At 26.5% G+C, this 27,767-nt stretch overlaps 2 protein-coding genes across 2 annotated transcripts; one reads left to right on the top strand and one right to left on the bottom strand.

Moving 5' to 3' along the window:
• Positions 1-108: 108 nt before the first annotated feature.
• LOC129968890 (calnexin-like) lies at positions 109-25,023 on the bottom strand. The gene is made up of 19 exons (XM_056083222.1): positions 24,712-25,023; positions 19,353-19,489; positions 18,342-18,454; positions 17,089-17,147; positions 13,924-13,988; positions 13,770-13,846; positions 13,375-13,525; positions 13,159-13,288; positions 12,992-13,070; positions 12,363-12,437; positions 11,906-11,941; positions 11,550-11,663; positions 11,316-11,356; positions 11,117-11,229; positions 10,266-10,340; positions 7,223-7,363; positions 5,245-5,394; positions 3,603-3,869; positions 109-1,552 (listed from the first exon to the last, which is right to left on the bottom strand). The coding sequence occupies exons 2-19, from the start codon at positions 19,470-19,472 to the stop codon at positions 1,499-1,501; spliced, it is 1,860 nt and encodes a 619-aa protein (XP_055939197.1). The 5' UTR covers positions 19,473-19,489; positions 24,712-25,023; the 3' UTR covers positions 109-1,498.
• A 385-nt stretch (positions 25,024-25,408) lies between these two features.
• LOC129969658 (protein DDI1 homolog 2-like) lies at positions 25,409-27,603 on the top strand. Its single transcript, XM_056084312.1, has one exon. It carries the CDS (start codon positions 25,565-25,567, stop codon positions 26,717-26,719), a length of 1,155 nt encoding a protein of 384 aa, XP_055940287.1. The 5' UTR covers positions 25,409-25,564; the 3' UTR covers positions 26,720-27,603.
• The last annotated feature ends 164 nt before the right edge of the window (positions 27,604-27,767 follow it).

Here is a 27,767-nt window from a genome sequence, read left to right as displayed (position 1 = left end):
ATAGATTATAAGTGAATTTTATCCAAATTTTAAGATATAATAAATTTTAGTCCAATCATTGCACATATCCCATTTCTATGTACAGACAGACAGAAAAAAATAAACAAATTCCCATGTCACTCTCTTTTATTATGAATACATCTTCATGACAAAGCTGTTTTGCAACATTGTTTTTGATTCAAAATGAAGGATATTGTGGCAAACATGAGAGTGCAGAAGAAAGTACAAATAAAGCTTTTCTTAATATATATAAACATTGCATATTTTTTTTGTTACAGAATTCCAATTTAATACAAAGTTATGAAACAATTGTCCATACAACCTCCTGCATTGAAGCTTTGGACCACTGACATTCAGTCATACATCACTAAATTTAGGACGATTTGTTCATTTGCATAGATATAGCAAGAATGGAGGAGGAAGAAAATCCCTTTAATAAATAAGAAATATGAAACAACGGTTTTCCGGAAAATCGGAAGCTTTATACATTTGGTTGCAGAATATACAATATCATTTAAAAGAACAGTGTAGCAATAACATTTCTTGGGTTTTTTTGGAGGAACAGTTCATAAATGATTTAGAAAAGAAAAGTTAATGGATGCTAAGTAGACTTTGAATAACAGACTGTAGCTAAAATGAACATGATTTTGCTATTTCAGGAAACTTCACTATTTACAAAATAGTATAGTTCTTTGTAATGCTAAATATTTGTAACACCCAGCAACATGTGTGAAGATGATTTTCGAATTTTATACATCTAAAACAACTAATTAAAAATGTTCTTGGAAGTAAAACCATGACTGCAGTTATTTTGATGTATATGTTTGAGATAGCATATTTTTTAAAACTTAATAAAACAAAATTAACATCTATTGCCAAAAAACAAAACAAAACATAATTTGATTAACTCATGTCAGATAACATAACAGAGGAAAAAAGTTTTTTTTTTCTTTGAATATAAGCATAGATATTAAAGAACAAATATATTATTTACAAACATATATCTGAGCTGTCTGTGAATAAATTTCTAACATAAAATAAAGAACTTGGGGATGAGAAAAACAATTTCTACTTTCCTACATGCTATGAACATCACATAAGTACAAAGAATACCAAAATGGATAGTATTTTTTTACATATAAGAATATTTTAGGTGCCATTAAGTTGCATAGTGAGTGGCTGGAAACCAGGTTAAGTAAAAATTCTGGAAATTTTCTTCACATATTTTTACATTCATACGCACATTTATGTTAAAGTTCAGTCCTAAAAGCCTATCGCAGCAACCCAGTTATGAACCTCTAATCAAGTGTACAAAAGAAAAAAAAATCAGTCCCACGAACACTCATCATTCACTAACAGTTACTAAATATGCCATGGAGCTTATCAATCAATATAGATAAGACGAGAAAAAACTCTTCAGATCTAATATCTACTTCTTCATTTGACTAGGCACTTGATCTTGCATACTTTCTCCACAGCCCACGAATAAATAAAATATTTAATCTTTACGCGGTCTTCGTCGCCGAGGAAAATCGCCTGCTGCATCAGATTCCTAGAAAAGAAATAGTTTCATATTTAATAGCAAAAACCAAAATATTATTACCATATGATACAGTCAAGAGTCATTAACTGGCTATATAAAGAGTGGCAAGGAAACAAGCAGTTTTAGAGCTATAAAATTTGTAAGTTATACAAGGATAATGGTTAATAAAAATTATTTCAATTGAATGATAAATCATTATTATTAATTTTAATATACTCTTGGAAATAGTATTAAATCACAAATATATTATGTAAGTGGAAAATATGCATTCAGTACAAAAACTTTACATAATTATCATTATTTTTGTAGAAAGTGCATATGCAGCTAATTTTAATATTTTACACTGATTTCAAATTCCTTCTATTCATACAATCAAAGAATAAATGAGTAATTTTCATAAAAAAGAATAAATAATACACACATTTGGGGCTGAGTAATAATCAAACTTCATCATTATGATACACCTTCTAATATAAATCAATATATACTACAATTTTATTATTTATTGATTGCAATAATAAATCTCTTTTAATAGACATACTTACCAGAATATTAGGGAAATTTTCAGGTACTTCACTAATTTTCATTTAATATAAAAATGTTTGTATTTTTTCCTTCCAATAAAATGATTAAAATATGATATTAAAAGTCATCTTGAAAAGAGGGTTTTGAAATAGTATTTTGTTTATGCTATGTCTGCATTTCTCAATATGTCATAATATTTTATTTCTTCAACAATGAAGCATGTTAAAGCATGTTCTTTAAAGTTAATTTCGAAAATTTTTGCTTGTTTCATCTTTCACACATATAAATGAAATATTTAGGCCTTTCACTTACTAAATTAAATAGTGAATCAAATATTTGAAATCTCAAGTCTAATGTCATGAAAAACTGATCTGCCAGATGGAATGGAAGTATTATGGAGTGTAACAGCATTTATGAAGCATTATGAGCAAAGAGTATTAAAAAATATGTTAAAAACTTTGGAAAAAGCTTTCAATGCTGTGACAATTAGAATACATATTTTAGACACATGATAGAAAAATGTATTTAAAAATATACTCATCAAAAACATAATCGATATAAAAAAAAATGCTCATGTTTCTAAATATTAATAGAATTTCCAGTTATTTATCAACATTTAGGCATATTGGTAAAGAGAATAAAATTGAAAAATAATCACTGTCATAAAAATAAAGTAAAATATTTAAACAAAAAAATAATTTCAATTTAAGACATTCTTTAGACAATTCTAAAGATTTCATATTCAAAAAGAAAAAATATTTTTAAATTGTGAAAGAGTGCACAAGAACTGAAACATATTATTCTATCATATAATCTGTAATAAGATTTATAACTGTATAAAATTTAGTTATCAAATGATGGATGAACGAATCTACCATAAAAATAATCTTTTTAATAATAAATAAAACAACAATTTTATGAATAATATATTGTTTTAAAGGTATACTAAATAATTCATTAAATATTTTGGAAAATTTTAAAGAACACTGCAAAAATCAAAATACATTAAAGGAGAAACTCTTAAGGCATAATTTAGAGCCGATTTCAAAAATAAAATTCCAGAAATTTTAATCTGTATTCAAAGTTTTGATAAGAAGCAAATTTATTTAACAGACAATGAGTAAACTTGCAGTAAGATGGAGAGGGTGTAGGTGACTATCAACAACTTAAGTAGGAATCAAAAGTTTTCACATGAAATAAGAATAGATGAAATCAGTACAATGACTGGGATGAGGTTAAGGTTGTTCTTCATAAGAATGCACAATGAAAAAGTATTCTTGAGATTCTTCTCAAAGATGAAGGATGATAGAGACAGGTTACTACTGATATTGTATCAAAAGATAATGAGTTTTAATATGAAAATTCATGAAATCAAAACATTAGTTAAGATAATGAAATTCTATTGTTGAAATTGAATGATGGATCACACCAGCCATGAAATTTCTTTTGAAATAAAAATAGAACTAACAGACAATGGTTGGAGTTATGAGATTGGTTCTTCATTTTTCCAGATTATTTTAGATACATAGATTACCTGATCAGCCATCATTTCTTCCTCTTCTACATCATCTTCAGGTGCTTTTTCTTCATCTTCACCAGCTGCAGGCTTCTTCTGTGCTTCTTCCCCTTTGTCTTTCTCTTCGTCCAATACCTCCACTTCTTCTACAGGAGCTTCCTCCTCCTCCTCTTCTTCCTCCTTCACTTCTGTTATAGTAGCTTCTTTGGGAACTTCACGAGATTTTTCATCTCCTTGACCTGTGAAAGTTTTTCCAGCATACACTTTGCGCCTGTTTTCAAGATCCTGAAAAAATGATATTCATAAAAAGTTATTAAAATAATCTATCATTTAGTAAAATAAAATACTAGGAAATAAAAAAGTAACTAATATAATTAATTATATTTTTTTCTCTACTTATGTCAAATAAACAAAATTTAATTGCTTAAAGCTTATCAATTTAAAAATTCTAAGAATTCAGGGAGGGAAATGCATAATTTATGCGATGCATTTAAAATATGTATTCCCCCCCCCTCAAAGATGGAATTTAAGTGAAGGGCTTTATTATTTAAGAGAAATAAAAAAACAATGGATTATCATAAAGTGGATCTCTACTGAAAATAGAATAGCTTATTATAACAAAGAAATTCCTTGACCGCTAGTTTTTGCGAAACTTCATTAGCATGAAATCTTAAAAATAGCAAAATAATTCTTTTAATATTTTTAATATTTCTGAAGGTTAAGAAATGTATAATGAGAGGATAAGTTACTCTCCAGACTCATTGAAGATATTTTACATATTTAATATTAAAAAATAATGAAATCTGTCACTTACAAAAAGGCAAAATACGAATGAATAAAGTTTGATAACTAAAAGAACAAAAGAATGGAAAATCATTAATATCTTTATAGGAAATACCTTGAGCTCTATTAGGTTACACAGTCAAGTTATTCACACACACACACAGACTGAAGCAATTTCAATATTGAGGAAAAAATTTTGCTTTTAATATTTTTTATATATATTGCTTTTTAAGCAGCTTAAAATCAAGCATTCTACAGTCTGCACAGTTTTTAATCAGTAGTAAAATAAGGGCAATCATTTTCTGCACTTAAAGTATCCAAAGATGCTAAAAGAGTTTTTAGAGAAGAAGCTTTCCATTTACTTCAATGTTAATCTGAATAATAAATTTTAGAAGCCCTTAGAAATACTTTACAGGTACTATCTAACAATTTGAAAAAATCATATCACTCTCTAATCAATAAAATTTGGCATTATATCAATACAGGGTGGGTAAAAAAGTCCGTAAAAACTAAAAATCCATAAAATGAAGCAAAATAAAAAATGGTTTACAGATTTAGCATCAATAAGTCACGGAAGTTTTTTTTTATTTAAGGGGGAAAAAAAAATCATAATCACCTGTTTCATTTACATATTTTTAACTGAGTCATTCATACCATCACCACCAATCGGCTGTTTCATGATTGAATTTTTTTTTTACCTAAAAAAATCCATGACTTATCGAGGCCAAATCTGCAAATCGTTGCTTAACTTTATGGGTTTTATGAATTTTTAAAAATTCTACATACTTTTTGCCCACCCGGTATAAGAAAAATATGAACCATAAATTGATGTAAATCACAGATAAAAACACAATGCAGAAAAGCTTATAAACTATACCCTCTGAGCAGCAACAACAGCAGGGGAACGTGAGGAAGTACAACAAAAACTAATGAATAGAACAACAGGAAGACCTATAACTACAAGGTAAACTGCCCAAAGCCAAGGATTCTTATTGGTGTACTTGAACAGCCTAGTGATCATATTATCCTAGAGAAGAAAAAAAAAGCAACACTATTATTAAATAATTCCATACAGTAGTCTGGCAAAAGAAGGAAGGATTTCATCACATATGCTGAATAACAATTATATGGGAAGATTCAGTTTATTAAAAAAATGTTCCATATTACACAATGGTAAAATTTCCAAAATAAAATCTGACCTGAGCCCATGAGAATTTCATTCAAGCTCAATTTCTCTTAAAAAAAATTAAAGACACTATATATTTTCATCTTCAGAATATTGTTGAAGATAACCAAGATAAGTAAAGTTATATATATTACATTTAAATTCTACTTGATAAAGAAATTTTTAATAAAGTTTTAAAATATGTATGCGCCTATTTTTGTTATGGATATAATTATTATTTAAGTGCATATTTTTGAATATCATTGTATAGTTATATATGTGAGTACTTTAAAGAAATATACCATTGTTCAAAAAAGGAAATGGTAAGCATTATGGAGCATGATGGTAAGGAACTATTCTATAAACTCCATTGTGGAAAAGCCTTTAGGAATAATCCTATTAACTCAGAGCTTTGAGATGCAGCCTGCATCAAGCAAACATACTGGACATTTCATTTCAATACCTCTTTGACACGTTTTCGGAGATGAATGAAGTAGAGTGTAAGAGGAATAGCACAATATAGTAGGTAAAGAAGCCAGAGATAAGGATGATTGTTCGTCTTTCTTAAAATCCACTTCCACCAAGACTGAGAGAAGCAATTAATAAACGCAAGAAGTAATACTTAAAATAATGCATACATAAATTCTATACACAAAAGTTGATAAATAAACACTTTTTTTTTTAAAAAAAAGAACAAATGAACTCAATTTTAATTCATTGCAGATTTATTCATCTTTATTAAAATGTTATAAGAAAATAATGTATAGTTTATCATTTAACTTAAATTATTATAAAATAGTGTATAGTTAAACATTTAACTCAAATTATTATATTAAGAATTGAGAGTATTTCATATTGCTGTATTACAAGTAATTATAACAATAACTTAAAAGACAGAAAATTGCATAAATGCATATTCTAAAGGACCGAAAAGCATGAATTTCAATAGAAATCTTTCAGATACACAAATGCCTCTCAAACTTCATTTATCTAGTACAATACTTCTTTATGATGGGATTTTACTATCTATTGGTATATTTAAGTATTTTTAGCACTATTTGTAATGTTATAAACATGAAACATTGACTTTTCCAAATAGATAAAAAGTTTATTTACAAGGGTTAATAAGAGAAAAATTAAAGCTTGTAATTGAACAAAATCATTTTCAAAACAATATTATTGTGAATAAAAATAGAACATTATAGTTCAGATTAAGCATAAAAGAATATTTTTATTATAAACAATAACCCAGATTGATAAAAACGGCATTTATAACTTTGTTTACAAGACTAATATAATATAATATATAAGTCTTGCTCAAATATTGCTGTATATAAATTTACATCATTAGTTTAACAAACAGCAAATACTTAATACAATTTTAAATTATAAATTTTGTAATATTCATTCAGTTTATATTATATATATATATGCACACATTTTAAAAGTTAACAATTTTCTAAGTATCCATGCAACAAATTCTCACATTCAGTCGATTCATTAAGTAAACCTCAAAAAGAATATTCCAGTTCTTTTCTTATGTATGAATTTCTGATATAGAAAAAACTAATAAAAATCTATCAAAGAATTATACAGCAATTTATGCTATTAAAGTTACTCTTTAAATAATTATAATTGAAAAATGTGAATAACTAATAAATGCCTGAAAATTCACATTTAAATTACTTACAGTTTCTCTATCTGCAAGTTCTCGCTTCAAATCAAAGGTCTCAGCAGCCCAATGCTCAGCAACATAAAGATCATCAGTGATTATAATGTTGTCAAACATAATTCCATCCACCATAGACCATAATTCAAAACCAACTGCAGCCTGTAATGAACAATTATTAACATGATTTCACTACACGATTCAGATTTTCACTTTATCAATAAATTATATGAACATTGAAAACATATTTGTCAAATAGGTATAAAGTTACTGAAACAACTAATTTTTCATTAGGAACTAATTGCAAACAGACAGAACAGAAATTGTTTAGATATATTTTCCCACCTTCTAAGAAGGTATTCCGAAATGAAAAGGATACCTTACCTACAGTAGGATTTATCAAATAAGTTAATATAGTAACACACGAGGATATTGATGCAATATCATTAATTACTCATTTCCAGAGAGTTGTTTAGTGATGGATTAATCCAAATCTGTGCAAACAGCAGTTATCCAATTTCCCTGAACAGAAAAAGAGCATGCTTCATAAATTTACTGCAAGAAGAAAGAGGTGCATGAAGAGCAAGGCCTCGCACAACTCTTTATATTTGGGTGCTGTCAACTTTATGACATGGATGGATAAAACATCAAAGACTTGCCATGCTCAAGGCAGGCACACACTATGTGACTAATTGTGCCACATTTTGGTCGTGGTAGAACTTGTATAGCAGAATCATCAGATCACAACATAGGAAATTAGTACAGAGCTGTTGAAAAGCAAAAGAACTGTGCATCATATAATCCACAAAAAGCTTGGTTATAACAAGCATCCATCAATAATTTAGTTATTTCTACAAAACTGAATCCACCCACTTCTTTCCTGCATGCTGGGATCAGTGTTTCAATGCCAACCATTCAGAGTTGTATTGTTCTACATGAACTGTAATTATAATGTCGTTATTAATTTTTTTTTTACGTATAACTGCAGTCTCCTTTTCATTTACAACTCTATTGGGATTATATTTTTTTTGTCCTCTGTAACAGAACAATAAAATTAATATTCAAATTTAACCTATAATTAAAAATAAACTTCCAATTTTGTAGTAATTTGTATTAATTAAAACAATTCCTTGTAAAATAAATTTTATCTAAATCTAACTTTGAAAACTGAAGCTAAAAATTTGTAAGCCAAATGGGGGAGAGGAGCCCCTTGTTAATGATTCTTTTTTTGGTCTAAAAAAGTTACTTATTTAAAATGGCTGTTATCTTACTAATCTACTAACTGATAAAAAAAAAATGTATTCTACATTTCTGTATAATATGTGACCCACAAATCAATATCTAAACAAGAAAATAAATTCTATAGCCTAGTTTACAAATTGTAATCTAAACTACAAATCTAATTCAAAAAAATTTTGTAATATATTAGCTATCTTAAATTTTAAATAAATACAATAATAAAGAAAAATGTCTTATTTGCCAATATATTCAAAATAATTCTTTTTAACCAAGTAAGTTTTTTTTATATGAATATTGATTTAAACTGATTATTCAGATGCATAGCGAGAGATTGCTACAGAAATTAAGAACTTTTTAAACATCTTACCCCCCCCCCTTCCAAAAAAAAAAAAAAAAAAAGGCTTCTTTGCACATGGATGCATATATAAATCTATATTTTCTAAAAATAGGATGTTTTCTGTTTTATAATAATGCATAATTTCTATCAAAAAGAATAATTTTTTTAAGCTTTAATAATTATTTCTGTATTTGCATAGTGTCTTCTATTATAAAACAAATGTCTTTTCACCTTTGGGGGGGGGAAGCAAGCAATATTTAAAAATTAAGTACATTTTTATAACAATAATGATTTGTGATCTTTGTCAACATATAAGATTCAGCATGGCTGGGATGGAGGGTTCAGATTTCAATGGCTACCATCATAAGACTAGCAAATCTGCCATAAAATTGATGATAAAATAAGGACAAACATTATAATAAAAAATATTATAAATTGTGTAAATACTATTTTTCCAAAATTATTAAGATAAGGAAGAGAAAAAAAAAAAAAATAGTGCATTCAGACGGGGACAAAAACAGGGAAAAAATGAAAGAATCTGTACCCTGAAGAATAAGTTTTGAAAAACTTTCATTACTTTAAAATTTTTAAGTACCAGATCTAGCAAGTTTTTTTCTTTTTTTCTGAGATTGGTTAGGCAAATATTAATTTTCAAATGGATAGGGGCATTAAAAAAAAAGAAATCACAATCACCGAAAATCCTATGATAAGATTTTAATTTAAAGCCATACCAGATTTTATGTGATTGATGAACGCAAGTACATTCAATATTTTTGAGAAAATTGAGCACTTTTTAAGGACTTTTTTTCAAAATTAAGCACTTTTAAGGTGCTTACAAAATTCTTTTCAAATTTAAGCATTTTTCATGATGCTACACACTCAATATTAATAGGAATCAAAGATACTAGATTTTCAAAACTAATAAACAATTTAAAACTATAATAATTTTTTTTTTTTAACTGAATGAAGAAAAATATTTTTTTGCACTGTATTTTTGAAAAATATATTATTCAGCATATTTATATGGAAGATATTTTACAAAACAATTGACTGGAGGAAAAAAATAAATAAAAGTAAGAGTTTTTCAGACTGATTGCAACAACATTGTCACAATTTAAACCCGCCCCCCGTACACACAAAAAATGAAATTGATATTTCTATTTAATATCCGAGTGAAATCAATATTCAGTATGTTTTGTAATTATGAATTCTTCATAATAATAGGATATAACCATAATTCATAGGTTGATGGCAAGGAATGGAAATTTCAGCACCTTTTAGGTTTATAATGTATGTAAATTTACAATATACAAATTAAAAAAATTATGGATTTTTAATGGTTAAAGAATCAAACAATTTTAAAATACTCACTTTTCTGTGCTATTTTAATGCACATGTACAAAAAATTAAAAGGTGTGATAAGTAATCAGAAATTTCACTATCTTGTATCAGAAGGATAATATGATAAATGCAAAAGTTAGTACTCACAATAGGAGTCATCTTGTATGGATATTTGTCTTCAAAATGATGAGGATTAGGAATTCTTCTTGGTTTCCATTTTCCCTAAATGAGGCAAAAATAATTGCAGAATAAGTCTACAAGTAATATCTTTTTAATTATTACAAAAGTTCTTAAAACAACAACAAATAATACTTTCCATGTTATTTCATAATTTTTGTTTTAAATTTTTTTAAAAAATAAAATCAATATAAACTCTTTTTTACACTAGAAAAGAAAATTTGCACATTTCCACTTAGATAAAATAATGGTACATCCATTAAAATCTTAAGCATTTTCATGTTGAATGTTTATTGTAACAATCAGTTTTTGTTAACAATGAGAAACTTTGTATATCTATTTTGCTAACTTAATATTTCCCATGATGTTCAATTACTAGTTAAACAAATTATAGTTTCCTCCTTAATTCTCAATGGACTATGCAGAAATAGTGAATAAATGAAATACAATACATGGAATGTTACAATTCGAATAACAGCAGAATGATACTAAAAGTGAATTAAAACTAATTCCAGTTTCAGAAGTAATTCGTTAAAATTAATAAAAGCCTCAAATATTCTGATGGAAGTAATGATTATTTTATGTGCTCTAGTTCAGAAAAAATAACAATGATGATTACACATTTTCATGTAGAAGAAAAGCTATTTAAACATAAAATATTCATACATACATATATGACATTAATAACGAACTAAGATTTTTTTTTGGATTAATTTAAGATAGATAAGAGTATCTTAAAATGCACCAATTTAATTTTGTGTTTTACATTTGTATATTATTCTATAATTTGTTTTAAGCCTCAGTTATCCCATAAACAGTACCTTGTAATTAGGATTATCAATCAATGGAGCCCTCCACTTGCCCTTGTACTTGGGATTGTCAATCATTGGAGCTTTCCATTTTCCACAGCCAATTTTTTCACATTTTGGGTTATCTATAATGGACAGAGCAGATTATTATAATATATATGCACAAATTGGGCTGAAGGTAAACTAGTTAGGAATCTTGTCAGTCACTTACTGATTAACGGAGCCTCCCATTCTCCATCCATTTCATCATCCCTAAGGGAGGTGAAAAATATATATATCGAAAACAATAATAAGTACAAGAAATAAACAACTGCACTATTATTAAATTCAGTATTAAGTAATATCAAAAAAACTAAAATAAAACTAGAGAAAGCAGGAAATGCTTTCATACTTATTCCATTAATATTATTAATATAATTACTAGAAAATTAAAAACTAGACCTACCAATCAGTAGGTTTTTCTGCATTTGGATCAGGAATAAGTTCAGGCTCATCATCAAGCCAACCATCAGGCTTGCGAGCATTTGGATCTACAATTTGTCGAGGAGCATCTTCATCCCTTTAAAACATAAAATGCTAAAAATTATTGATTTGAATGTGCATCTATGTGCATACTATGAACACTAAAAAACAATTTACAAATAATTTTTTACTATTTGTTTTACTTCAAGGAATCAAAGCATTTTATTGAACTTAGTATATTAATGAAAAATATTAATTTCTGTTTTGGAGAATTAATATAAGAATACAGAAAATTCTATTCATAAATTAATGGAGGTTTTTAGGAAAAGGAATTCTTACCAATCATCAGGCTTTGTAGCAGTAGGATGAGGAATCCTGGGGGGAAAAAATATACAAAGTTAACATTAGGAATAAAATAGATGAGAATCTCCCATAAATGAATAAACAATGAAAATATTAATATAAATTACAAAAAAATTCATAAAAGTAAACTAAATGTCAGCTGAATCCTTCAGATAACATTACTTTAGATGTAGCTAACTTGTGGATCAGCTAATATCTGGTTAACTATAATTAGATCATAGAAATTAATACAATTATGTAATTAATTACTTTGTTTTTTAACATATAAAAAGAATTTTGAACTTTATACTAAAAGAATGAATAGTATCAGTAGCTATTATTTATTACTATCTAATTAAAAAAGTTTAATTTTAATACAAACTAATATTTTTTTTAAAACTGATACCAGTTATATTTAAATCTCAAAAAGGCAAACACAATAAAAGTAACTAACTTTTCTCTTTCATCCCAATCAGCAGGCTTCATATCATTAGGATCATCAATTTCAGGTTCAGGATTAACAGGAGGGCTACATATTAAGAAAAAAAGTTGTCAGCTTTTCTTATGTTAATTAATCAAAAGAAGGTTTCCAAATTAAAAGGTATAACAAAACAGTGATTTAATTTCTAAAAAAATTACTTTCAATTATTAGTTATAAATCAAATTATTCAATTATGGTAAAACCGAAAATAATAAAATAAAAAGCTTCCAATCATATATAAAATTAAACTTTTTCAGGAGTTTTCATTAACTTCTATTACATAAATCATTTTTTAATGTATATGAATCTAATTCACAAAATAATGCTCAAGGCAAAGCTTATGCTTATTCCAAGAGTGAATAATTTCAATTAAACAAATTTGTCAGGCAACCAAATAATGAGCAACAGTTTATATATACACATTTAAAACAGAAAATTGCTCCTGAATGATAAATTCTCATTTATTACAATATTCTGTAGACTGAACAGAATTAGATATCAATAGAAGATTAAAAAACTTTTTTATAAGGTCAATAAAAGATTTATTTATGAAATGAAAATATACTGACAGAAAAATCTAAAAAATTATACATATAACTTACTTAAAATCTTCTAAGAGGCTGCCTTTGTGAATACTCTGTTTGTCCAATAGAACTTCAAACTTATTGTCAGGATTAATAACTAAAAAACATAATTATAATCCATTCAGTTTTTTATGTAAATAATATAAAGAATATTGCTTTAGAAAATTTAAAAACAGATTATTTACCTAAAGTAAACAAATGAGGCTTTTTGTCTTTGAAAATATCATCAATTTTAGGAACTGCAGAGGAACGTTTCCGATGTTTTTCTTCAAAGCTGCCATTTTTTGGATTTCTGTGTCTAAAGATGAAGTGTAACTGGAAGGGGGAATAAACATGAATTTTAGTCCTAGTTATCTAGACAAAAATCTTAAGTTTCCTAAAAAAATAGATAGTTCATTTACTTTATGATCATTTCCACATTTGTCAGGACCAAACATAAGTGTGTAGGGAGTTTTATCATGAAAAGTACGAAGATCCATGTCTGGTACTTGAGATAGAAGTTTCAAATAGGCTCCACCACACTCTTGGCCATTTTGAAACCTTACTTCATATCTATAATAGGATGCTCCAATTAGTTCGTAAAAATAACTCCTTAGAATTTAAATGGCACACATATGCTACATAAAATATTATGCCATTAAGTTTTTCCCAGAAAAATGTATATTTTTAATACTGCATTTTAAAAGTAAAAAAATAAATAAAATGCAAACTATGCAATTTTGTGTATATTCTGGTTAATGAATTTTTTAAAAGGTTAATTATAAGCTTTAACATTATTATCAGCACAAGCACTTACTGAAGAATGAAAGGTTTATTGTCAAACAAGAAAGGTTTATCCAGCCTTGCAGAAATAGCATGATGATGAGCTTTAGACTGTAAAGAGAATGAATATTAAGAATTTTCTAAACTTTAATGCATTTAAAGTAAAAGCAAAGAAAATATTTTTGTACCTTCAACACAAGTCCTAAATCTCCTTTTAAACCATTTCTCTCAGCCTCTTCAACAGACCATTTACCTGCAAATGAAAAATCAGAATATATTCATTAGTTAAAATTTTTGAAATTGAAGTTCTGAATTTATATCAATACCATTTCAAAGGTAAATTATAGGCTATTGGGGATGGACAGTGCAGTTTTAAATTAGGGTCGAATGATATCTTCTATTAACTCCATTTAATAAACTTTAACATTACAAAGATATGGTATTTTAAGTCTCTACGTAATTCACACAAGCAATTTCATAAATGACAGATTTTTTATGGAAAACAAAATTGAACTCTAAGATCTATAAATGAAGCTGAATTCATGGCATTAGAGCATATTAAACATTATGCAATTTCTAAACTAATGTGTAATCAACAATTGAGCCATTTATTTTAAAAATGGGGCGTCCATTCTTGAAAAAAAAAAAGAAAAAAAAAAAAGAAATAATGGTAGTTATAAATAAAACCTGTTATGATCTTTTCATGCGTATAAAAAATTAAAAAATTTAGATTCTAGTATTTTGGCGTTGGAAGTTTTAGCTCTTAACAGCATCGAAAATCTGTTTATTTTGAAAGTGGTGCAAGTCCATCTTAGATTGAAATTATTTTTGACTGAATATATTATGGCAAAATTTAGCTCCGCTTGCTGTATGGTGAAGCAAATGTGGCTGTTTGACATCATGTCTGAAATCTAGGGTGTTTCTATCTATCTTTGATAATAAAAATCGATGCCTGTACAATATTTCTAAAATAATAAAAGGTATATCTTAATTTTGTGTTTCGATAATGATATGTTTACTCCCAACACTGATTGTTCAATCCAATAGACAATGAAATAAATATTATTGATCACAAATTTTTGTTGTCCGGACATTCAATTTACCGAATGATCGTGATTTTGGAGTGGTAGAAATGGCAGTCCAGAAAATCATTTCTTTGTATATTTCCCACGATTACTATAAAGTAATATGAAATTGTCGGAAACATAAATATTTAGTACATGAAATTAAACACAGACATTTATTTTCAACCCAACCTTCGGAGAAAACAGTTTTAAAAAGAACGAAAAATACCAATGGAGAAATGGTGAATTGTTTAACTATATGCTGGATCGATTTACAAGAGATGCATCATACAAAATGTTCAATAAAACTTCAATAGAACAAGATGCTGAATTAAAAATTATCGATTTGCCACCACAGTGAGGAAGACCAAGTAATTTCAGAAATATAAAATTATCTTTTATGTAAAAAGAGCCCTATTACATCTGAAAAATGCAAGGACATGGATTTATTACCATATATACCTCCTGTTCATCATGAACATTTTAAAATGTAAATCATGAATAAAATTCAATTTAATTATACCTACGTATAAATTGAAAATGTATAATTTCATTGAAATTCTTAATAAAACTGAAATGTTTGTTATGCTATATTTTTTACAAGGATATTCTGTTTTCTTTCACTTTCATTTTTTTTATCAAATAAATATTAATAAATTTTTGAATAGTATTTTGCTTTTATTATTAAAAAAAAAAAAAAAAAAAAAAGGTTGATGCAACTGAAATATTTCCCAATTAAATGAACGTTTACAATAATTCATTAATTTTAAAAGTGAAGCAAGTCCATTTAGTTATGTTAAAACTCTTATTTTTTTAGTCAGTACTGTAAGCACTATTGGATTATAAACTTACATTATCTGGTACCACAAAATACAAAAAACATATCTATTAATACTTACCAATATTTTAAAATTTATTTAAATGCAAACCTTTAAATATATATTTAAAGGTTTGCATTTATATATGAAATAACAAAAAAATGCAATATATGCAATAACAAAAAAATGCAATATATGCAATAACAAAAAATGGACTTGCTCAATTTTCAAAATAAACGGCTCAATTGTGCATTTAATTATTAAAATCAATATTATTTGCTTTATCGGAAAGAACACAGTTGATGAGGCTTTAAAATGATAGTTTCATAAAATATCAAAATATTCTTTTCATTGCATTTTTCCCAAATATATTATAAAGATAATTTTAAATATCTTTATATAATTAAAATCTGCAAAATATTTTACTTCACAATTCATATTTTACAAAAATTGAGATCACCAGATATTCAGAATCTTTGAGAAAGTAATAAAAGCTATCACTAAAAAAAGATTAATAATAAAGATGGTATGATAGAATAATAACAAATCACTGAAGAGAATAAAAGTATTTGTTTTCAACTTTTTACATTAAAAACTCACATAAAGGGAAAAAAACTTTATAAAATGAGTTCTAAAAATAGCAAGAGGTTTTTTTTCAGGAAGTTTTCTACCTATCGTAGTCAGGACTTCAAACCAAAAACATTATTGTGCCTTATTCAATGAAAGGGATAAGCAAAGCCTAGTAAGGGATAGACTTTTTCTACCTATTATAAAAGTAAAAATATTTTTAAAAAATTTATTCAAGCTATTGTTATTCTTATTAACAATCCATTTCCCACATTAGTAAATAAAGATTATCAACTCTTGGTCATAGAGGTAGTTTACTACATAATTGCATACACATATAATAACACATAAGATAAAATGACAAAACTATTTCCCCTGCATTTTATGACACAAACTGATTAAATAAATTATCCAACTTTTCTTTTTCTCACTTCTCCCACATATTACATTTATAGTTACTGCATATATTCACAACAACTTTTCTTTTGAAAAAGAAAAACATTTCAAATCCTCAATTTTAATCCAAAATATTTCATAGCAACTCCAGAATTGGAAAATTTTTAATAATAATAACAAATGAATAATTAATGTCAAAGAAATTTAATTCAAACCAATTTTTAAATTAATTTCTTAAGAACTTTTACTCATAAGCACTGAAGGTTCCAAAGAAAAATACATAATCATTTTGGAAATCTTAATATTGTTCAATGCAGTTTCATTTGAGGTTACAACCCATAGTTTCAGAAAATTTATTGAAAAATGAATTAAATGAATTAAAATTATTTTATACATATCTACAGAAATATATAAGATCAATAACGAAGGATCCAAGTTCAATTTTGAAAAAAAATTACTCATTTTAAAAAAAACTACAAAAGATTATAATATCATGAATATAAATTACCATCATATTTAGCAATACTTTCTTCTGTACCTTCTTTCTTGGCTTCAGAAGATATCCATCTATAAAGATAGGGGAAAGGAAAAGTAAAAATTTGTTTTAGAGTAATAAACATTTTATTACATATATTTATTGAAATCCATTATTCTTGTAAACATTTAAAAAAAATCAATTATGGATGATATTATGTAATTATTTTCCGAAAAATAAATTGATTCTTTAAAGGTATATATTTTACAGGCCAAGTTTAAAACTTTTCCTCGCATGTTTGATATGCTTCAGAGGATTATAAACCAGTTTTAATTTTTTTTAAAGTTATAATTTTAAAAAAAAGTTAATTGAAGCATGCGATACACTTAAAAATGGCACACTTAAAGTGTGCCATTTTTTTTTTTTTTCAAATTTGCAATCTGCAACATAATTGCTGCTTATAATGTTATGAAAAACTATTTTGCAATTTGAAGAAGATATTTTTTGCTTAAAAATTCATTATGTAATAAAATATTAGTTTTTACAACAAAGTTTCCATTAGTTCTTTTTAAGCTTTTCATTACATTTTAAACTTTAATTTATTTCAGACTAGTTTCTATTTACATTAGAATAAATGTAAATTGTAACTCCATTTACATCTTCTGATAATTTATAATGTATTTAATAAATTTTAAATTCCTTATCGGAATTCTTATTAATCAATTAACGAACATGTATATCAATGTATTGGATAGACTTATGTCTTAAAGAAAATGGAAATAGAGTGAATGATACAAGAGAATACAAACTTAAGAATTTGCAAACAAATTTTTACACACCATACTTTTGATAATTCAAAATTGTTAACAGAAACAAGAAAAAAGCAATTGCATTTTTCTTTTATTCTCTAATAATTAAAAACTGAGCAACAAATTTTTCTATTCAAAATTGATAGGCACATGTATAAGGAACAAAGTCTAATCGCAATGCCAGATGTACAATCGAGTTTGTCTTCCAAATTTGACTTCATATGTATCCATTCCATTGAAGGGAATAACAAAAATGAACGTATTCAAACTATGCCTTTATACATTAAGAAATTGTAAATTTCTACTCAAATTTACAAATTATAAACTGCACTAATACAGATTGGGAAATAATAAATTAAAAAATAATGAAACATTTTTTTTTAATGGAAGCAAAACAAAGAATTTTCTTAACTAATCCAGCAAAATTATTAAAATTTTCCATCAAAATATTTTAACCATGAAATACTAGACACTAACTTTTTATCAAATGCTTCACGATCATCAAAATGCTCAGCTATATAAGCATTACCAATTGGCTGTGGTGTGCTATAAGGAATTTCTTCTATCTCTACTTCAGGAACATCAGGTTTCTAAAAAGAAAAAAATATGAAATCCATAAAATAAACAAAATAGGCATATAATATAAAAAAAGACTATGTTAACTAATAGGAATATACAACTTTTCTTTATATTGTTAATTACCAAATTTAATTTAGGTTAAATTCGACAGTTTACCAAACTTCACCCAGTAATATAAAAAGAATAGAATATTGATGAGAGTGATTCAGGATTATGAATAGGTTCTTATTTGCTTCGAATATAGAATTGGCCCATTATTCCAAAACTCAGCACTCCAGTTGAGCGGATAAGAGCACGTTGTTAAAATTGGTAAATCATCATCTAAGAAATATTTTCTAGCTGATGATATACCACTTATAACTCTTATCAATTCAAACTCGGAATCTCCGAAGAAGCTGTCTTTCTGCAAATGCACCATTCACTTGAATTTGTGAAATTAACATTAACCACAAATAATAAATTATTATTGGCATTTTGCCTTTTTATGACTTCCCCTCCCTTGAAATGGTAAATTAGCAAATCTTGTTACAGGATACAGTGCAGGCTTCCTTGTTCCTCCCAATTTTTTTTTAAGAGGACAACATCTATATCATAAACAAATGTAAAAAATTTATAAAATGGTAATGTGAATCTTATTTATAAACTAAAATAAATAATTAATTATATATAGATAGTTTGTTTCAAATTATATTTTTGGGAAAGCATAGAAATTTTCTCCAAATGGGATATATAAAAAAAAATTTAAATTTATTCTTATGCATTCAATGAATGTATGAAAATGTTTCAATTAATTTTTAGATTTTAATGATATTTCACACAAAGTATAACAGCAAATCTAGAATAAACTAATTTTAATCTTCACATATAAAAAAATATACTTATAATAATAGATATTCAAAAAAAAATTACCTCATTTGGATTAACTTGTTCTGCATCAATGTCGAGATCCTGATCTGGAAAATCTTGAGCATCTTCTTGTGATAAAGCTAATGTTACACAGAGAAGAAGAACAATGTACCTGAACAACATTGTTCCAAATGCAGCTTCTAAAAACAGAACAACAATTAAAAGTACAATTAAAAATAAACAAAATTCCATCCGCAATATTTATAACATTAATTTCACAATGATATACAAAAATCAATGAATTTCACCTTATCACTCAACAAAAGAAAATATTATTTCAAACTATATTTCCACAATAAACAGAGCTTTCTGATTGATTGGCTAAACATGCAAAGAGGGGAAATCAGATGCAATTGAAGCTATGGTCTCTGCCAATTTCATCATTCGAGATGGCTCTTGAAATGGTGGGCATAGAGGAACAGGTGTGACCATTGCTGATATATTTAAAAATTGCAATCTTTCAAGTGGAAAAAACAAAATGAAGATAGTGGTCATTATGGTTTTCTCTCAAAAAGAATATATAATGAAATAATACCTGCAACATTTCTTTTGAAAATGGAAGAGGGAGCAGGTGACTACTGATGACAAATCAAAGGGTCATGGACATGCAAATAATCAAGATTGTGAAAAATATTAGCAAAATTGGATCAGAGGTTAGGGCCACAAGATTGGTTTCTCCACTTAAATTTGCTTAACTATATGTTGACAAAAAAAAAAAAAAAAAAACTTTAGGGGAAAAGAAAATTATTTGTTCTTTAAAAAATACCCCTTTACCTATATAATGATATTTTAGAAGTAAATAAAAGTACCACTGGTAAACAGAAGGTGATATTTGTAAGAATAAAAGGAGGCACATATAATCTCAGAGAAACAACAGCCTAAATTTTCTTGATACTTCCAGTTTACAATTTTTTTTCAATATTTACTTATATAACATAGACATTAAAACTCTACCTTAGTTATAAGATAAATAAAAATTCTTTCTTAGACTCAAAGTAAGAATAATATATATATTTTTTAATAATACATAATGAGTTTTGCATATATGGAGACCAAGAGCATATATAAAGAAATGAGAAATATGCATAAGTTATTTCAAAAAGTATATCCCAATTCACTATCAAAATAGCAAGAGAACATATAATTAATTACTTGGACATAAGAGGAGAGAGAATTTGGCGGAAAAAAAAGCAAATAACAAGTTCATGAGTTTTTCATTTTGACGGGGATTCTTTTCCGATTTACAGATTTTATTTAGAAAATAAATTTTTTGAAAAAAAATTTATGGTTGGACCAGCAATACAATTATTGTAATAGTTTAAAAACATTTTTCAAAGATTAACTTGTTTTATGAAGAAATTTTACTGAACTGAAAAGGTGAAATGAAATAAAAATTCTTTATTACAGGCTTTCTTTCATAATTACAAATACATTAATAAATATATCCTATCAGAGCTACTTGAAGAGTCCTGAAATGTTTGTCAGCCTACACCATTTTATTTATTAGTTAAAGCATAACAGAATATTAATCAAAGTAAGCAAATAGATAATAAAAGAATTTACTTGGGAGAACTCGCTTCTTTCTGTTTTTGTAAATGATGAAGACCAATGAACAGATGGAAAGATTAACCATCACATTTACAAATAATGTAAGTAATGTTGGTGAACTAAACAATAAAATATCTTTTAGGAAATATATGGAATGTTGATAGTTCTTTTTTAAGATAAGATAATTAAGAAAATAGCTCTTCTCAAATAAATCAAACTTTCTAGTGGTAATGAAGATTATAAGGCTACGATGCTCACCAATCACATTAGTTGGTGAAAACATAAAATGCGAAAGGTCTCTAGTGTTTTTTGATAAGATAATTTACTACAGGAAAATGTTGTTAAATTTAATTAGTGAAAATTATATCATGATTCTTACAAAATATTTTGAATTAAGAAAGCTGCAAGCTAAAGTTCTGCAAATTCCAACAATGATGGTTAGCAAATTTCTAGTTCATAAAATAAGATAATTCTATCTAAAATTCACATTTAGCCTTTAGGAGAAAATTTTTTTTATTTCTGAAATGCAAAATGTTACTGGAGAAGCATCACTACTTTGCAATAATCTAAAGGAAATAAAAAGGGAAAAAATCATAGCTGAAGAATATCATTCCTCAGAACTTCCATAGATGTTTTGAATAAAACAAACAGAGATGAAACAAGCCTATTGCCTCAAAGGATGAACATTTTAAAAGACAAAACATTGATATATAACCTTAAACCTTATAAAATTTTCAGACAAACTACATAAGAGAGAGAGAGAGAGAGAGAAATTAATTAAATACTGGTATATATATATATATATATATATATATATATATATATATATATATATATATATATATATATATATATATATATATATATATATATATATATATATATATATATATATATATCAAGTAGAAGTAAAAATAAATATAAATGATTTTATGCAATCAATTAAAATAATTACATACACAATTAATTACAATTTGGCATACTACAGTAAAAATCTCTTTAATAGGCCAATTTGCTCTCAAACAACTTATTAATGAAAATGATGGAATATGCGTGCACCTGTTATAACTACACAGGTGCACACCTCAGGATTTGTTTATTTAATCAAAATAGGGGGTGAAAGGAAAAACGAAAAGAGATGTATACATTTAACAACAAGGGCGAATTCGGATTCCAAGAACTTAAAAGGGGTAAAAACAGCATGTAACTCACAATATTGTCATTAATAAGATTTTAATTTGCAATAAAATACTTTGGTGCAATCTTTATTTACTTTAAAGAATCTAAACATTCATTAAATTATGATGAATAAAAAGAAAAACTGAAAACATTTTCAGATTAAAAACAATAGATAACCTCAGTCACATTTAAGTTTCATTAAAGTAGTATGATCAAAAACAATGTTTTATTTTTATATGTTTTATTTTTCAATTAAGTGAGATGTTAGGGACAAAAGAATTCATACTCTAATCGCAATCAGAATATATGATTAACATATGACCTGATTAATTTTTGCATTGATTAATTAAATTTACATAATAAAAAAGTTAGAAAACAACATTAAAGAAAGATAATTACAAAATATACTACAGATTCATAGCTGAAATAAAATTTTACTTAAATACTATTTTCCCTTAATATTTTAAGATGTGAATATCTTCATGCGAAATAAAAAAAATTAATAGTTTAATATTCTTAATCTCCTGCTTAAATCGTTTAAGGATGAAAGACCAATTAGTAGAACACTTGGCCTTCTATTAATTGGCATAACAAGTTTCAATAATATATTATATAAAGCTTTTCATATCTGATTTTATAAATATGAAAAATAAAAGTATAAAAAATTGTTTTCTTAGCATTCCTAAATTGGCAGCAAAGTCATTAATAACCTTTATGTCTGCAATGGTCATGCCATGGATTTTTTGTAAATATATGATGATTATATATGATAATTATAATATTAAAGAAAACATGGTTCTAAAACTGTCTTAAATTAATATAATTATAGTAAAAATACATCTAGTCATCTAAAAATAAATAAAATAAGGGAAGATTATTGATTGCTAATCTGGATACATAATTATTTTCATTCACTAATAAATTTTTAATGTAGTTATTTGTAATTTAATATAAATTAGAAGAACTATACACTAAATGCTTCTTAGAATCTATTAAGTGTCATACTTTAATAACTCCATTTCACACACATATATTTGCATTAGAGATAAGCTTTAACAATCAAATAACATGCAATAAGAATTTTAATACACATTTTTATACGATAAGGAATTTCAAGAAAATTTAAGCTAATATGAGAACAATATTAATTAACTATTTTCATACATTTATCTTGCTCAATATAATCTATTTCATGCCTATATATTATAAGCATTTTTATTTCTTAAAAGGATAGGGAAAAAGTTGATCAATTAGCGAAATGTGAAAGATTTTATTCTCATTACTTTCAAAATAATTTTTGGTGGAATTAGCTTTTTTTCACTATTGTTAAGGTAATTTGAATAATGATGCATATTTAAAAAATACAGGTATATCACCTTTAAGTAAATGTAAAGAATATCTCAACATTGATTAATCAAGTATTATTCATTTTTTTTGTATTCGTATGAAGAGATCTAAACCAGTTATTTCATATATATTTTGATTGGTTTGATACAGAAGTTAGTACTTATGGAACAATACATTGATCAAGAGTCTCCTCTATTAAATATGATACTTCATTTTTTAATATTCTATATTTTAATTATTAATATTTATAACAAAATTTCTTAAAAATATGAAATTCTGAAGTTGTACAGATACATATTAATGAGAAGAACTAGCTAATTTTCTAAAGTATAGGTAATTAAGTCTCTTAAATTATGAATTCCAAGTCCAAAATGAAATAAGACAAGAGGCAAGAGAACATGCTCAGTTTAATTCTTTCATGTCAATAAATATAAATTTAAAAAAGCATGATTCATAATTTCATACACATAATCATATATATATACAAGATAAACTATATTTACTTTTTATTCATCATTATTAATACTTCAATTATATATATTTTCCCAACTGATATTGCCATTTGTGGTAGCTAAACGTTTTGCTGCAAAAAGGGAATTTTATAACTTTTTAAGCCTTCAAAAAGGATTGTGAGGCATGGAAGATGGGGAAAAAATTATAAAATGCAATTATTCCATAATAAAATTACTATAATGCATTTGAATGTACTATAAACAACAACAAAAAAAACATTTTTTATAAAGAATAAGTAAAAATTTAGCAGATATTATTGAGCATATTGCAATATTATTTCTTTGAATATTTCACCCACTTAATAAAAAAAAAAAAAAAAGATTTATAAAATCAAAATAAAGAAATTCCATCATGAGAGTAAGTTCGAAAGTTAACACAAGAATAAATGATAAAAAATTTTAAATATGTGCATTTATTTATGAAATACTGAATTATAAATTTTTTCTGAAAACTATACAAATTTGCAAACCTTTCTGAAGCCAGTACACTATAATTGGCTTTATTATCAAAAGAACATATGAAGTTATTTTTAAAAAAATTATACACAACTTGAATAATTACTTAAACGATTCCTCAATAAAAAATATAACATCATAAATAAATAGATTTCAATAACCAATAAATTTATAGATAAAATTAATTATCAATTAAAACATGAATCTGCAAATACCGGCGAAAATAATCAAACCGGTTAAAAAAGGAAAATTCATTTATATATAATTATAAGAAAAATATCCATATGTTTATTTCACGATTTATAATAAATAATACTAACTTGAGAACAGTGATATCGTATATTCTTCCGAGTTTCCTAATTAAATTTAAAGCAGAGCTTCCTTTTTCTTAAACACCAATCAGTAAATAGAACGTTTCACTCTATCTAGAAATTATTCATTGACGAAGAAATTTTTTTATAGTTCATCAGCAAGAAAATATTAATCCCGCGTGAAAAAAAAATTACCAAAAAATAATTTATATTTGCTGAGTAATAGATAAAATACCGTTTTCGACGAACTCCTATTTGCAAAATTTAGATAGTGTCAATTGCACCGAGACCGAACAGAAATAGAATTCCTTGCAACTTCCAATCAGAACTACTGAAAAATGACTTGGCAACTTCCGGTTGGTTACAAAAATGATAAAATTAAAGATTGCATTTATTCTTCCATAATTGCTTATGATGATATCCGATATGAGCTAGAGAAAAATATTAATATAAAATAACTGGAAAGTACTGAGAAGATACATACAAATGTAATATATTGTACATTTAAGCATAAATAGTAACACATAAATATTATAGGCAATGAAGTAAAAACATTTAGGCAAAATTGAAAGAAATTAATGATTCTTAAATATCATATGAATAATCATTGTTAATTTAAAAGAAAAATATAATTCAAAATTATGAATATAATGTTAATTCGGTACAGTTTAAACAAGCCTGCTGAATCATGTTGGCAACAGTATCAAGAGACTTGTGAAATCAAACAAATTCTAGCAAACTGAACAATCTTATTGCAAAAATTTTTTATTCTGGTTTTGCTGAAGATTTGATTAGTCAAAGTATTTCTTGCTGTGGAAAACTTAAAAGTTGTTTCATCTGAATTTCTATTATAAATCTGAAAATGAAGCTTACTGTGACAACATTAACCGATTTAATTGTTACTCTTGACGTAAGTCCCGATATGGAGTTGGAAAATTTCAAAGCTCTTTGTGAATGTGAAGTCGGTTTTCCATCTCAGCAAATGGTTATAACTCACGAAGGACGACCTCTTATGGATAATAAGAAAGATTTAAGTTCTTTTGGAGTTAAAGAAGGTGATGTCCTTTTGATACAACAGATTTTTCCAAATTTACCAAATTCTCAGTCTCAGCTTCCTGATCTGGGTATTGATTTCAGCGCTATCAAATTACCTAATACCCCTGCTCCATCACCAGCTACTCCTCCAGGAATACCAACAGCTTCATTTTCTGCTGCAGGAGCTTCGACTTCTACCCCTCATGCTGATACAGCTGAACGTTTAAGGCAAGATTTATTGAATTTCCCGGATCGTTTAGCATTATTGAAACAGAACAACCCAAGTTTAGCAGAAGCTTTCTTGTCTGGCAACAAAGAAATGTTTGCTGAAGTGTTAAATAGGCAGCTTGCTGACAAAGCTGAAAGAGAACGGAAGCGAATTCAAATGCTTAATGCTGATCCATTCGATCCTGAATATCAGAAATTGATTGCTGAAGAAATCAGGCAGGACAATGTGGATTCAAATATGGAAGCAGCGATAGAATACCATCCTGAGAGCTTTGGACAAGTAACTATGCTTTATATAAACTGTAAAGTGAATGGCCATGCTGTTAGAGCTTTCATCGATAGTGGAGCCCAAACTACTATTATGAGCCAAGCCTGTGCTGAGAGATGTGGCATCATGCGGTTGGTGGACAAAAGATGGTCAGGATATGCTAAAGGAGTAGGTGTGCAAAAAATATTGGGTCGAGTTCATTTAGGGCATATACAAATTAACGATGTGTTTTTGCAGTCATCATTTTCAATATTAGAAGATCAGGTAATGGATATGCTTTTGGGTCTTGATATGTTAAAGCGGCATCAATGTTGTATTGATTTAAAAAGAAATGTTCTAGTTATTGGAACTACTGGTACTGAAACTCCATTTCTGAGCGAGAGTGATTTGCCAAGAAGTATGTCCCAAGTATGTGAACCTACTGAGTTGGAAATGAGTCGATTTGGTCCACGAGGCAATCCAGATAATCCTAATAAAAATAAATGATCTGATTTTCATTGGGAAATATCAAAACATTTTACAGTATATTATCGGAGACACTTTTGTACTATTTTTTAAAGCTTATTTGTGTACACATATAATACTGACTATTATCATTCTGTATTATCTGTTATCATTTTGAAGATGCCCGTAAGGAATTACTTTATGTCATGTCATAACACTTATACTTATTCACGTATAAGTGAATTTTAAGTATAAAAGATGTTTTTGTTTTTCTATTTAAGAAAATGGTTTTTAAAATGTTTTGAGAATTTTGAATTATTTTATTGTACATTTTTGTAGCAATGTATTACCTCATATGTTTATATATTATTAATTTATTTAGGGGAAAAGGGCTTTTTTTCAATGCAGACGTCAATGTAAAATAAAAATTTGTTTAGTTTTTTAAAGAAAAAACTTCAGCACTTTTTAAATCGATAATTGCTGTATTGTATACATTTTATTATGGGCGAGATTTTTTTAGTTTTATATTGGGGGTTTCTGCTACAATTGATATAAATATTTTTTTACAATTTTACAACTCAAAGTATATTTTGTTATCGATGAAGAAAATGAAATAATAAACTTGCCAGCTGTTTACTTCAATTGAAATGTAAAATTTATTATAAATTATTTCAGCACTTTATTCAATGTCCTGTATAATTTAATTAATGAGGAAATTCTGAATATAATTTTGCTTTTACAATTTAAATCATTCAATCTGTTTGCTTTTACTATTTAAATCAGTCAACATGTTCTGTCATTTCACTTGTAGGTATATTGCAAATTTAGGCAGGATGATGATAGATTATTGTGACACTTGTGAAATTATTAAACAGTGCTTCACATGTAAAATTTTTGTTTTGTTCCTGCCTGTTTAAATAAAATAAATTATTTTTTAGTCAAAAAATGGAGTAATTATTATTGATTTGTAAATTAGAAGTTTCTTTTGATAAGAATCATTGCTCTCTTAAATGCATTAGAAATCAAAATGTAAGCTAAATTAATTACTATAATATAGTGCTTCAAAATTCACCATTCTTACCAACTTCCT

The sequence above is a fragment of the Argiope bruennichi genome, chromosome 5 (assembly GCF_947563725.1).
Source record: "Argiope bruennichi chromosome 5, qqArgBrue1.1, whole genome shotgun sequence".
Taxonomy (NCBI): domain Eukaryota; kingdom Metazoa; phylum Arthropoda; class Arachnida; order Araneae; family Araneidae; genus Argiope; species Argiope bruennichi.
The sequence above is the reverse complement of the archived record's forward strand: the minus strand, read 5'-3'. Positions and strand labels throughout refer to the sequence as shown.